General features: G+C 36.3%; 1 protein-coding gene across 1 annotated transcript; it reads right to left on the minus strand.

Moving 5' to 3' along the window:
• Positions 1 to 568: 568 nt before the first annotated feature.
• LOC145766983 (nuclear envelope integral membrane protein 1-like) lies at positions 569 to 13,692 on the minus strand. The gene is made up of 10 exons (XM_082578707.1): positions 13,585 to 13,692; positions 13,201 to 13,316; positions 12,863 to 12,979; positions 12,045 to 12,192; positions 7,610 to 7,776; positions 6,885 to 7,017; positions 5,807 to 5,934; positions 4,257 to 4,369; positions 3,322 to 3,489; positions 569 to 2,356 (listed from the first exon to the last, which is right to left on the minus strand). The coding sequence occupies exons 1-10, from the start codon at positions 13,634 to 13,636 to the stop codon at positions 2,200 to 2,202; spliced, it is 1,299 nt and encodes a 432-aa protein (XP_082434833.1). The 5' UTR covers positions 13,637 to 13,692; the 3' UTR covers positions 569 to 2,199.

Below are 13,692 nucleotides of genomic sequence, written 5' to 3' on the forward strand. Positions count from 1 at the left end.
AATGTGTCAACATAGCAAAGGCTGAGACTACTGTAGAACAGGGGTCACCAATCCGCGGAATGATCCGACCCACGCCTTATGCACCCGCCGGTCGGATTGTGATCTATCAACAGAATAATGTGTGAAGTGTTTAAATATTCAGGCTAATTTGCAATTTTCCGTCCATATTTTTTATCGAAACTTTCTGAAAGCAGTTATTTCTGAAAGAGTTTGCGTGATAGAGTTTCAGACAAAATAATGAGTTTTTAGTTGCAGACTGCTAAACAAACTGGTTACCGGTATCCGAACCAGCGCTGCTTGATCTTTAAGTCTTTTCGCTCACGAAGCGCATTATCTCAAGGTGTATGATAAGATAGTAGAATAATGAAATCGATTTGTATGTAGAAGTAAAAAAAAGTTTTTGAAACCATCCAACATTTTCTCTCAGTGCTGTTTTCCGGATGAAAACCAAGCTTCTATGAAGCAAAAGGGAAACTCTTCTAACCTGGAACTGTCTGCCTTTAAAGCACTGAGAGCATCATATACTTGCAGTGACAGCGCTGAATAGAAATGCACATCATTATTATTATAAAGCGTTTATTAAAAATTGCTCACACATGGTGTGGTAAAAATTTCAACGACTGTGTGCTTTACGTACCGTTACACACACATTTTTCTCAGGACCATAAAGTGGCATTTTCACGCCAATCTGTCGTGAAACACAGAAACAATTTTTCTCTGCTGACAGGTTCGTCTAGTTTCACAGTGGAATTTTGCTGAATCAGCATTACACGTGGCAGTGAGGTTGACAATCCAAGAAAATTGAAGGTACTTCCCAGCTAGCAAAATCAGCCCTGTTTACATTTTCTGGTGTCAACAAAAGAAACATTGAAAGAAAGAAGTTTTTTATACAGGTGAAAAAAAAAAGTGTATGCTACGCAAGATCTATTCAAACAACGAAGAGATAACGCAAGATGTAGTTCCACCACTTTGCTCAAATTTTGATGTTAAACTTATGTTTTCAAGTGAGTTAAAACACTCAAAACAGCTTTTCTAGGTAGAGTGATAAAAAAGATCAAAAATTACGAGATGATCTTTAGGCTAGAAGCGACTAGAGCAATTTTCGCATCATCCAAGCAACGGGGTAGTGACGACGAAGAACAAGACTAAAACAACGTGTGTTGTGTGAAAAAAACTTCGTACTAAAACAAACCGGCAATGCAAATAATTCCACGCGTACCTTGAAAATTAAAAAAGGGGAAGATCTATCTGGATGTTGCTTCAGCGTTGGCTTACGTTAAAGCAACAATATACTGGAAATTTTCCTGGCTGCAATCCACGGGATTATGCATGTTAATGTGAAATCATGGTTGACCAAAAGAATTGACAGCAGCTGTGACAAATATAATTTCTGGCACCGTAGCTTATCAACTGGCAAGTGTTTAAAGCGATAGCATAAATTCGTGTCAATATTTAGTACCAACAATTTCAGTCGATATTAGAATAAAATAACGTCATGGAAAAAAACATAGGAGCACGTATGTTTTGTCAGTTATGTTCGAAAACAGTATAAATGTTCTAAAAATGCATTCTGACATTACGGATCACTTTATCCTTCACCAGTAAATATCTACCTGAAATATGGTAGGTAGACGTACCTAAAGACCAGCCATGGAGACCTACTTATACAAGCCATGCCAAAGCACAAGCTCCAAATTTGATTGGTGGCCGATTTGCTGCGCTTGATAAAGTCGATGGTTGGAGTAGTAGTTGATATATAGTCTTCCTGTACATATTAGGCTACTTTTGTACTATTATTACCATACAAATAATAATAGATCAAATTTTAGTATTTGTGCTGGAAATTCGAAAAGCATCTCACAACACTAGTAACAGGGTAAATTTGTGATTTTTTTAGCGTGAAAATAGGAGTTTTGCAGTGATTTCAAATTCAGTGATCACACTTTGGAAATTTGGATTCTAAAAACTATCTTTTCAAAAAGATATAAAGTACATTGCCTAGAGTTCAAAATTACATCGGCCTCCAATCACCATGCTAGGTTCACACGTTGGCATGGCCTGTGTATATAAGCAGGGCTGTGAAGTGGGAGGGATTTTGGCGTGTCCAGAGTCGGTCAGTTATAAACTGAACAGTTATGTATTTTTTGCGAGACTCCACAGCCCTGAAAATAGGTCGCTATGAGACCAGCACACAAAAAATCAAAGCTCCAAACTGTCATCATCTTCTGACATCAAAGAATAATCTCCAACAAACAACTGATCGTCTTCTGTGTCGGACAAACTGTCCATGGTTTCTTCGTGCAGAGTAATCTCACCGTCCAGTAAGTGACTGTCACCATCGACAAACTGCGCGAATCTATGAACATTGACAATTGTTATTTTGGCCTTTGTCGGTCAATTAACAAGAAATGGTGATATTTCCTTGCATAAAACTGAAGAAGTGTTAGTTTAATAGCAGCACCGGTGTAGAGTCGATGTAACTTAGCAACGTGCAGTAAGCCGGTCACTTTTGGATTCATAGATATCGCTTTAGTTTAAAGAATCGCTACAGAAAGTTATTTATGTTACAATATTGTTACATGTTTCTTTTTGGTTGACTGATAAATGACCTAATCCTGGTAGCTTCCGCATGCTTGAACCTGAGTAGAGGCTTTGAACCACTAAGGCAGAGCTGGTCACTGAGATTGACAGAGTAAAGTGTCCGATTGGAGAAGTTTTGTGTGTGAATTTCACTATGTGCCGCTTAATGGAACTTTATCGGTGCTGAGTAAATATCAACAATTCAACTGGATTGAACTCAGTACCAAGCCTCAAGTTTGCTTTGGATTTACTGGGATTGTTATCGCATCGAAATGACATTAACTTGTAAATGTTTTTACGTTAATGCAAGAAAACCGAACAATTAACTTGGCTAATATGTCCTTGAGCAAGGCAAATGGGCTGAGATTCTTCAAATCATTGTATGACACAAGTCATGTGATCAAGTGTGATATTCTGTAATGAAACACCTCGTCATCAAAATTAATGACGTCAAACTTGAGAACTTCCTCCGAAATGCAGACCACCTCAGTGGCCGAGGGTTTCGCCCTCGGCTCTAGTGCTGGTAGATCTGAGATCGATTCCAAGTCGGGTCATGCCAAAGACTTTAAAAACGGTAACGATTGTGTGTTTTCTTGCATAACGCAGTGAGGATAAGTCGGGTAATAATGTGGTGACATCGTAAATCTGAAACAAAAATTAAAAATCAGTCCTGTCGCTAATAGACCTTAGCATAGCGACTATAAATCAAACTATTATCTGAAATGTAGACCCGAAAATTACCTTTTTGGTGACTCTATTCTAGAGAGCGTTTTCCAAGGAGAACACTCAGGGCTGTGGCAAAATTTCCGTAATTCTTCTAGAGCTTTTTCCGTCTCAACCTTTCCTTCAAGCTGGTATTCTTCTTCAGTCAAGAATCTTGGTGGCTGTGAGCGTCGGAATGGCCACTTACTGCAACAATGCATCACAGTATACACAATCGTACAAGACAAGGAGAAATACAAAAAAACTTGAATAGAAACGTGAAATATCGCGACAGCACGGAAATTCAATATACAATTTTGTGTCGCATCCTAGTTTTCACTTAGTGGTTGAAATTTTTGATGAGCGAGAAAGACAATCTTTGTGTCCACCTTCAAGTATGTTATTAAGTGTCTTGTTGCAAACACAACCCGTTGAGTGTCGAACCGATGACATTTCGAACGTCGTACAGGCGCACAAGAGTACGTGCGTACGTACGTGCTCAAATCATGGGAGTAGAAAGAGGCTAAACTTGAGGACGGAAACAAGTGCCTTTGTAAAGAAAGAAACTTGTTCGTAAACTATGCACATTGTGTATACCAAGGGAAATCAATCGAGAGTAAATTTACTTCTTAGAGGTAAATTTTGTCTATTAAGGAGATAAATTAAAAAGAAGAGTACAGACATGGTCGATTCAGCAAATCTGATGAGAAGTAAACTTGTTTTTTGAACGACATGGTATGAACAAGAGTAAGAAGGTTGGAAATTTTCAGTACATTTTGGTGATTTGCTTGCACACGTTTTAATATACCCAATACCCATGGAATATGAAGAATGGTTTATTGGTTTTGTCACAAGTGCAATGAGCAATACGATAAACTAATTATGTGGCTAAAAATTAATCAACAAAATAAAATTTTCTTTGCCGAAGTCGAACTTCGTTAAAAATATTAAAACTGTTAGTTATATCTACTTACAACCAATTGATACTCTTCAACTTAAAAATATCGAAGTCCCAGCTCCATTTAAACTTCACACTGCTTGTCACTGACCAATGAACTACCAGCATCATTACTATTGTAAGGGAAACCTACATTGAACGAAAATTAGTTGTAATTATAAAAAAAACGACTTTTTGTCGTATCCACTCCAGGCTTACGCCCGGTGGTTCAAGATTTGGATTAAGTCAGGGATGTTCAAATGTTTTTCCCAGGCGGGCCAGATTTAATAATGCGGAAGTGTTCGTGGGCCAACACAATCTTGTTTTGCGTAAAGATGCATATACTGTATAGCAATATTGTATTATTTAATGTCATTTACATACAACAAAGCAATATGCAGGTTTAAGTATTTTGTTATATACATATCATGGGATATGATAAGTTAGGCTGTACTGTACGTATATGTTATCTGCTTTTTACTCAGAACTTGAAACATCCAAGAGCTTTGTAAAACACAGCTCTGTTAATGCGAAAGATGAAACTGACCAAGGGCGTAGCCAGAACAAAATTTCGGGGGAGGGGGAACAAAGAAGTATTTTTGGACATGTGAGTAAGCCCGGCAACGAGTCACCGAAGACGCAGTACCCACAAGAGGTGTGGAAGGGCACCCCCAGGAAATTTGGAAAAAAGTATCTTAAAATTGTGCATTCTAAGAGTACTTTCAGCTTAAATCAATAGCAAAACTTTGTCAAATGATGCTGCAACAGAGTGTGAAAGTTTTATTTAAATATTTTGAGGAGGTGGGGAGGGAATTGTTCTAGGTTCATTGTTCAGGGTTCAAGAAAAAGAAGTGAATAGCAAAAAGTCCTTTTTATTTGCGACGAAATCTTGAAGGCGATCGTTGAATTTGCTGGCAAGAAAATGAATGAATGCTCGACTGTATAATACATTATTATTATTCTCTTCAGGCAATAATAGTTGATTTCGCAATTCTGACACAACAATGATTTTAATTCTTCTCGTTTGGCTTTTGTATATGAGAAAGTACTGTATTGACTAGGTTTCTAAGACATGCAGGTTGAATTTGTGTAATTTCTGTGTGTCTGCTGCCCAAAAATAACACACTGTGCAACAACGGGCGCGGGCCATACAAAAACGTCTAGCGGGCCAGACTTTGGACACCCCTGGATTAAGTAATGATGGCTTTTGCTGCCTGGGCTGAGCAACGAAGATGGACAGGCAAGTTTGATATCATGAGGACAAAACATAATTCAAAGTTGAGCGATATGATGTTTACAAGATACTGAATCTAAACGGTGTGAAGTTCAACATGAACGCTCTGTAAGTTTTACAGCCTTCAATACATTCAATGCTGTGATAATTTCCAACAGAACGAACATCGGGTTCAGTTTTAAAACTAATCTTCTCCAAACAAAAGCACGGAGTTCAGTGTGAAAAAGTGTTCAACCAAAGAACATTATTAAACTTATCTTCTTTTTTGCATTGATTTAACGTCTGCAGACGTTGCTGGCTGGAAAAAGATAGTAAGTAGCTAATTAACCACCAACAGCAAGTAATGATGTCACCTTTGTCAGTTGTGTTCCACTGTAAATAAGCAACAGTGATAGCAATTGAATCGCCCATTGGATGACACTGTGAGATCTTGGGTCGGTAATTGTCCCGTAACGGTAGCATATTCCAAAGCTTATAAAGCCTGAAAAAGTAACTCAAGCATCACCCAGATTCTTTTTATTAGGTTTAGTACTACAGCACGTACTTCAATTAAAATAAATACATTGAATGTAGTGCTGGTACTAAAAGGACAGGAAATGACCATAAGATCAATGAAGTCAGCTGCCAGTGCCACCCTCATACAAATAAAAATAAATAACAGAATAAGCAATAACAACAGAGAAAAAAGACAAACAGCAAATCCGTCATTTCTATATTGATTTGTCTGCAGACGAATCAATGGAAAAATGACGAATTTTGCTGTCTGAATAGGTGAAGCTGTGAGATTCATTTTTTTTCTCCGGCATGGACATCATAGTCGCATCTAGTTTCATCCTCGTATACATGGTGGTTTAAGATAGAGATTAAGTGGACGGAAAAGCAAAGAAAATCTTCCTTCCCACCTTCGAAGCTGCGTGCAGGATGCTTTCGATAGGTGACGAAGCAACGCCCTTTCGGTCATAGTTCTACAATTTATTTAGGGCTGTGTGGAGTCGGGTGAATAATGACTCCGACTCTTCGATTTATAATTGGCCATGTCCGACTTCAGTGGTGCCGATTTTTTTTTTTAATTTTGCATAAATTGTGATCGAAATTGAAATGGCGACTTTCACAAAAACTGACAAGAACAAACACTTCCATTTTCAGGTAAAGTTTTACAGCGTAATATGAAGAATAAGAAAAAATATTTAAAAAATGATTGCAAACAAAAATTTGAATGCTCCACATTTTGTATCTAGCCGAAATTGGCCTTTTTTTTTGACGACTCCGATTCCGGATAAGCCAAAATCTCTCAGGCTCTGCAGCCCTGAATTCATTTCGCAGAAAAGAAACAATTCGACTAATAAGCTACTGCAAACCGAGTTGTAATAATATGACACTTTTTTGATGCTAAACATATTGAAGAGTTATTTTTATAAATACGCTACTAACCTGAAATAACAGCGTATCCAATCACATACTGGTAGTAGTTGATCATTACCTCTGTGACATTACTCCACAACTTTGAGAGGACAAATCCACATAGCGACCACCCCCCAAGAAGGACAGTGTAAGCGGCACCTTTCTGTGGTAACATTAGACTTTAGTAAATATTGAAAAGTAACGTAATAGTTAATATATCTGCTCAATAAAAGAGATGAATGATTGATTTTTTTAGCTGAGTAGTGGACGACTGTTCTGGCGCCAAAGTAAAAGGCTAAAGACTATATGATGGTACATACTTTCACGGCATATAGGTAGCAAAATCTTCGTTTATGTCGTTGTGATATTATTTAGCGCTATGGAGTGAGGCGAAAAATGTACGACTCGGAGTCTTCAGTTTATAACTGGCCGACTCAGTTTCCGGATTATGTCAAAATCTCTCCGACTCCACAGCCCTGACATCATTCACGTTAAAATCGACAAAATTACCGGATTTTACGAGTAGGATGTGTCTGATGACATCTCTGATGGGTCAGATACTGACTCTTTGATGGGTCAAAAACAGACATCGCACAACATCCCATGCTCTTTTCGGTTGCTTTGTTTAAAAAAGGTTTTGTTCGGTTTCGTTTGGGGTGAAATAACCAAGACAACTTTTCAGCTTGAAATCATGTTTCTTCATGCAAACAATTAAATGAAAGAAAAGTCCTTTCACACGATTGCTTTCGACTTACTTTTGGCAAGAAACGACTCAGTACGAACACAAGAATGAGAGCTGATGCAATAATTCCTAAACCTGTCCCACTTGTGTAGTAGAAAGCCATAGACTTTGAAAGTTGGGGAGCTTTGTAGAAAAGCAGCAATCCAGATATAAGGCGGATGCAACAGGTTAAATCCAGTACTGAAAATGAAGATGACGTTTTGGACCATACAAAAAAAATTAAATTATTATTACTATCCATCAAATTCAGATACTACTCTCTAAAAACATTAACATCTTGTTTCGCATTATTAGGATCATCAGAGGGAACTTATTCATATAGAATCGTATTTAAATGTATTCATTTAATAGACTCTATTTGAATAAGTTTCTTCTGATGATCCTAATAAAGTGAAACAGGCTGTTAAGGTTTTTAGTGAATGGGTGTCTGCTAGTATTTGGGTAGTCCGATTCGGCTAGTTCTCTATTCGGCTACAGTTTTGAAAATTTTGTATTTTATTCCACAATATCGTTTCTTTTGCATTCCGACAAAGAAAAATAAATTGAAATGAAATTTAGCGCAAAATGTTTGAACTATTAAATTGAAATGTTTGCTCACATAAAATCGACATGTATCCTACGTCACCGTCTGTATGCAAACTTAGAATATGTTAGAATCCTCAACTATTACAAAATTCTAACTCCAACGACGCCTTCTGTTTATTTTGAGAATGTTGTATTTTATTCCACTATATCGTTTCTTTTATAGTTGAAATTATCGAAGCTTTAGATGAGTGGGGTTTAGACCTAACCACTGAGATCTTAAATCAGATTTATGACACCGGAAACATCCCTAGTGATATGGTACGTTCCATATTCATAGCTTTACCAAAGAAAACTGGAGCAACAGAATGCTCACTCCACAGAACAATTAGCCTTGTGAATCATATAACAAAGATCTTACTCCGAATCATGATGATGAGATTGAGACCAAAACTAAAATCGGAAATTTCAACAGCACAGTTTGGATTTGTTCCAGACAAAGGGACCCCAAAAGGAATTTTTACACTAAAAATGAAAGCAGAGATTTGTATGTTTATTTAGAGAATTTTGTATTTTATTCCACAATATCGTTTCTTTTGCATTCTTGCATTTTATCCAGTGTTTACCTTTTGAGTGTCTTCCCAGACGGCAAAATCCGTCATGTTTACATTGATTCAACGTCTGCAGACGAATTTTGTTGTCTGGGTTCGTTCAAAATATGTGTTTTACATCAAAACAACATTTTTCATGATTAACAATAGAGCAGGGGTCACCAACCTTTTTTACATGCGGGCCACTTTAGCACTAAAGAGAGCTGTGGCGGGCCGCACTAATAAAATTTTAGGTAGGTTGACTCTTATGCTAGAAAGAACGCATTTCGTACCCAGTATCCAGCGTGACATGTTGTTAATATTTATCTTAGATTACCGCAGCAACAAAATTAGTCGAACAACGCTACTGCCAGACCAAGCTCCTTTAACAACACTCTTGACTTTCTTTAACAATATCTAATAAACGAGGCCACTTGTTTTGCGCAATTGTAACGAGGCTATAGCAGTTTCATCAGAATATTTATCGCCAAGCAAGAGTGGTGTTGTCACTTCGCTTCACAAAAGATATCTTGCAATTAACAGGTTCAGTAAACAAGGAAATGTTTGACACATCGCAATACAGCCAACAATAGTGACCTGCAAGCATATCAGCGAAAAGTAGGCTCCAATAACAGGGAGAAAGAAACCAGGCACCATGAAACAAATGCTTGTGATAATCACCGAAAAAAACGTTTCTTTCGGTAACTCATGAACAGTGTTCTCTCTAAAACCGTCCTTATTAGACAACTGTCACTTGCGGTGCTTATCAGCATGGCAAGAATTGTTGATTAACAACATTTTGCAATCCTACAAAGCTAAATATTTTCGTATTACAACCAAAAAAAGTCTTTAAGTTTATATATAATATTTTGCCAATTTATTATAAATTCAGTTGGCACACCGACCTATTTTGCCAACAAAAACTTGCATAAAGGGATTTGCTCAATACTCATGAAACACAATATTAACGGTGAAACGCACACTATGTTTACATGACATTTACAAATTACTTAAAATAAGCAACCCTATGCTCATAGACAAATTCGAAAATATACGTTTTAATCAACCACTAGGACAGTGTGGCTGGACAGTGGACATCGCATTGGAATAACTTTAAGCGATCCCCACCTAGAACTACAATCTGATTGGTCCATAGCATCTTTTCACAAATTGGGACTAGGTGGGCAAATTTTCAAAAAAAGGCACTTTTAGCGTGAGAGTTATGTTGAAAAGGGCACTTTTCGCGCATAAATGATGGGAAAAATGCATTTTTTTTCCCGAGCGTAAAAAATGTATATATGCCTAAAAATGTAGATTTCTCAGGCAAATTGTGAGTAAAAAGGCATATTATACCTTGACTAAACTTCTGAGACCCATAATTGATACCTATATTCATCCCCCCCACAATATTTTATAAACAATAATGTAATAAAATTTAATCTAGCAACCTTTAGTTGCAGAGGTCTCTTGTACTAAAGTAAAAAGAAACAACTATGATAATAGCTTACGGTATATGAAACACAACTGCTAAGAATATAATGAGTTGAATCTTTGCAGAATTAGATAATTCTAAAAAGCTGGTATTTTATTTTGATGAAAATCAGGAAAAAAACTTCGGTAATTCAGACATTTAGAATCTCACATAAAATTTGAGGTAGCCTATTCACAACACAAATTGATAATTAATCTGCTTGAATGGAACATTATAAGGATATTATAAGTAAGGTCAAAGGTAGGCTCATGAGTTCTAGCCTAAATGTATGCTGAAGCTTTCCATTTCGCTGTTCATTCTTTAACTTGAATCTAACTTAAACAAAAATTAAGTCTTAAAAATTGCCCACCTATTTTAAAACTAGAGGGGCAAAGAAAGGGCTAGGGGGGCAAGCAAACGGACTAGGTGGGCAATTGCCCACCTAGTTTATATGTGAAAAGATGCTATGGATTGGTCGGTCGGCGGAATCGTATGCAAGCAAAAATATGCTTCCGGGAAAGTATTTTTTGCCTTCATGCTCTTTAATTCCTCAAGAAAAGTTTTTTTGGTTATAGCCTACTTGTATGCTGATACCTTCCGCGGGCCGCACATTACAGCGTGGTGGGCCGCATGCGTCCCGCGGGCCGCCAGTTGGTGACCCCTGCAATAGAAGTTAATGAGATAAAGTCTAAGCGAAAACGTGTCAACGAAAAAAAGACAGTTCCCAAATAGTCTGCAGACGTTGAATCAATGTAAAAATGACGGATTTTGCCGTCTGGGAAGGCACTCAAAGGTAAACACTGGATAAAATACAAGAATGCAAAGAAAAAACGATATTGTGGAATAAAATACAAAATTCTCCAAATAAACAAAGAATCAGACATACATCTCTCTGTTATCATTTTTAATGTAAAAAATCCTTTTGTGGTCCCTTTGTCTGGAACAAATCCAAACTGTGCTGTTGAAATTTCCGGTTTTAGTTTTGGTCTCAATCTCATCATCATGATTCGGAGTAAGATCTTTGTTATATGATTCACAAGGCTAATTGTTCTGTGGAGTGAGCATTCTGTTGCTCCAGTTTTTTTTTTTTGGTAAAGTTATGAATATGGAACGTACCATATCACTAGGGATGTTTCCGGTGTCATAAATCTGATTTAAGATCTCAGTGGTTAGGTCTAAACCCCACTCATCTAAAGCTTCGATAATTTTAACTATAAAAGAAACGATATAGTGGAATAAAATACAACATTCTCAAAATAAACAGAAGGCGTCGTTGGAGTTAGAATTTTGTAATAGTTGAGGATTCTAATATATTGTAAGTTTGCATACAGACAGTGACGTAGGATACATGTCGATTTTATGTGAGCAAACATTTCAATTTAATAGTTCAAACATTTTGCACTAAATTTCATTTCAATTTATTTTTCTTTGTCGGAATGCAAAAGAAACGATATTGTGGAATAAAATACAATTCAAAACTGTAGCCGAATCGGACTAGCCAAAACGGGCCATTCCGTTAGTGCATAGTAACTGAATTTAATGAAAATCGCTCTGCTTGGCTTTCTTGCTCAAGGCATTAACAGTTTTAGTGGTATTAGCATTTATTGTTTAAATCATTATTATGCAAAACTGTTGTAGAAAACCTCAAATGAAATCATAACATTTTCGGTGTATCAGCAAGACATCCCGCAATGTGTAGTTCCGTAAAAACAATGTCAATTAAGAATTATCAAACGTGTCACACTAGCACAAAAAAATAATTTCCTTTTAGCTACTGAATACTATAGTAATGGAATCTATATGCCACATTGCTACCTCATTAAAATGGAAATCCATTGATCAAACAAACTCTATTTAACACAAACCCATATGAGTTGCAGTGATTCGCAAGCGGCCACCCTGATTGCTATGTGGCCTCACAATGAAATACATCTCGTTGTAAGGAGAGAAACAATATGTTTGACTGTACCCTGATGCATTATTTGATTTCCTTGACAGCCATCGACTGAAACTCTGAAAAAGTAACAAACTAAAAGTAAACCTTACAGTTGTTTTGGAAAACTTATTAATTATTAGTAATATTTGTGACAAACAATAATATTAGTAGATTTTAATGTCATTTAGCATGCAACTGTAGGTGTTGTGAAAATTTCTAAGCATTACTTAGTCCACCACTTTCTTAATTAAGAAATCTTAACCAGGGATGCAAGGGGTGTTTCAAGGTTGTACTAGGATGCTCAATCATCAGGATTAGTTCATTAATGAGGTGAGAACTGAGAAGCAATAACTTTGACTTGATATGTACATTTTGGATTGTTATAACTATTCTGGCGGGATGCAGAAACTGGTTGGTCATTTTAGCCCAGTGCCAACGAGGCAAAGGGTTAAGAACCACTGTTTTTAAATACATCAAATGCACTCTAAAGGTGGTTTCACCTTGTCTGAGATCATCAAAAGGTTCTTATTCAAATAGAATACCTAATCAAACAAATTTATATATATACATACCTTGCATAAAATTGTTACCAGTTTTAGATTAGAATAGCTCTATTTGAACTGCATCTTGTCATAAAGTGCTGGTGTAAAAATGTCATATACTACTAACTAATAACTATGCAAAGTTAAAGTTGGAAAAAATGCTTCAAATTTTGAACAACAAAAATCATGAAAAACCCCAACTCACAGACAAGACTTGGTACCATGAAGGTGCATCATCACCAAAGCTTTCCAAGTCTTTTTGAAATTTTATGTCAAACTCACCAGAGGAAAGGTAGACATGTACGCAAGTTGAACCAAAAACCTGTTGCGAAATGTCATTACAACACACAGTTAAACACAAATATGTTACATTCATTAAAAATACATGCAATCTATCTTTACAGCACATGCACATATTTTAAAAAATCAAAACAACTCTCATATACATGAATATATTATGAGCTATAACACAAATATTTTCTTAGAAAAAAATAAACTAGGAGTTATGCTAGTAATTATAAATCTAGTTAAACTTCAACTTACATAAGCAGGTGAATTAACTGATTTAACATGATACACGTATTGACTGCATTCTGCTGTGCTGAAAAATTCTTCTTCATTGTGCTGTATTTTTCTGATTTTCAGTGTTTTTTGTTGGCCTGTAACAAAATAGTTTAAAATATAACACTCTCATGACACAGATACTTTGATCAAATAAGTTTACAGCATTGTCTTCTAAGTAAAAAATACAATTGGATGACAAAAATACAAGCAAATGAGTGATGAAAAGTACACATCAAGTACTACCGTATGGTACAAGTAATGTAACAGCAGCTTTTTGACATTGCATATTGTGTTTATTTAAGTAACAGCACATTGATAACACAACTGTTATCAAAATCAACATACTAAAAATCTTTCCCTCACCACAAGATACCATACTGATCCATAATGTAAGCAAAAGCTCATGCTTAAGCATATTATATATATAGATAATGTTGTGTAAACAAACCTAATATCTTACAATTGATGCCT

The sequence above is a fragment of the Aplidium turbinatum genome, chromosome 3 (genome assembly GCF_918807975.1).
Source record: "Aplidium turbinatum chromosome 3, kaAplTurb1.1, whole genome shotgun sequence".
In the NCBI taxonomy this organism is placed as follows: Eukaryota; Metazoa; Chordata; class Ascidiacea; order Aplousobranchia; family Polyclinidae; genus Aplidium; species Aplidium turbinatum.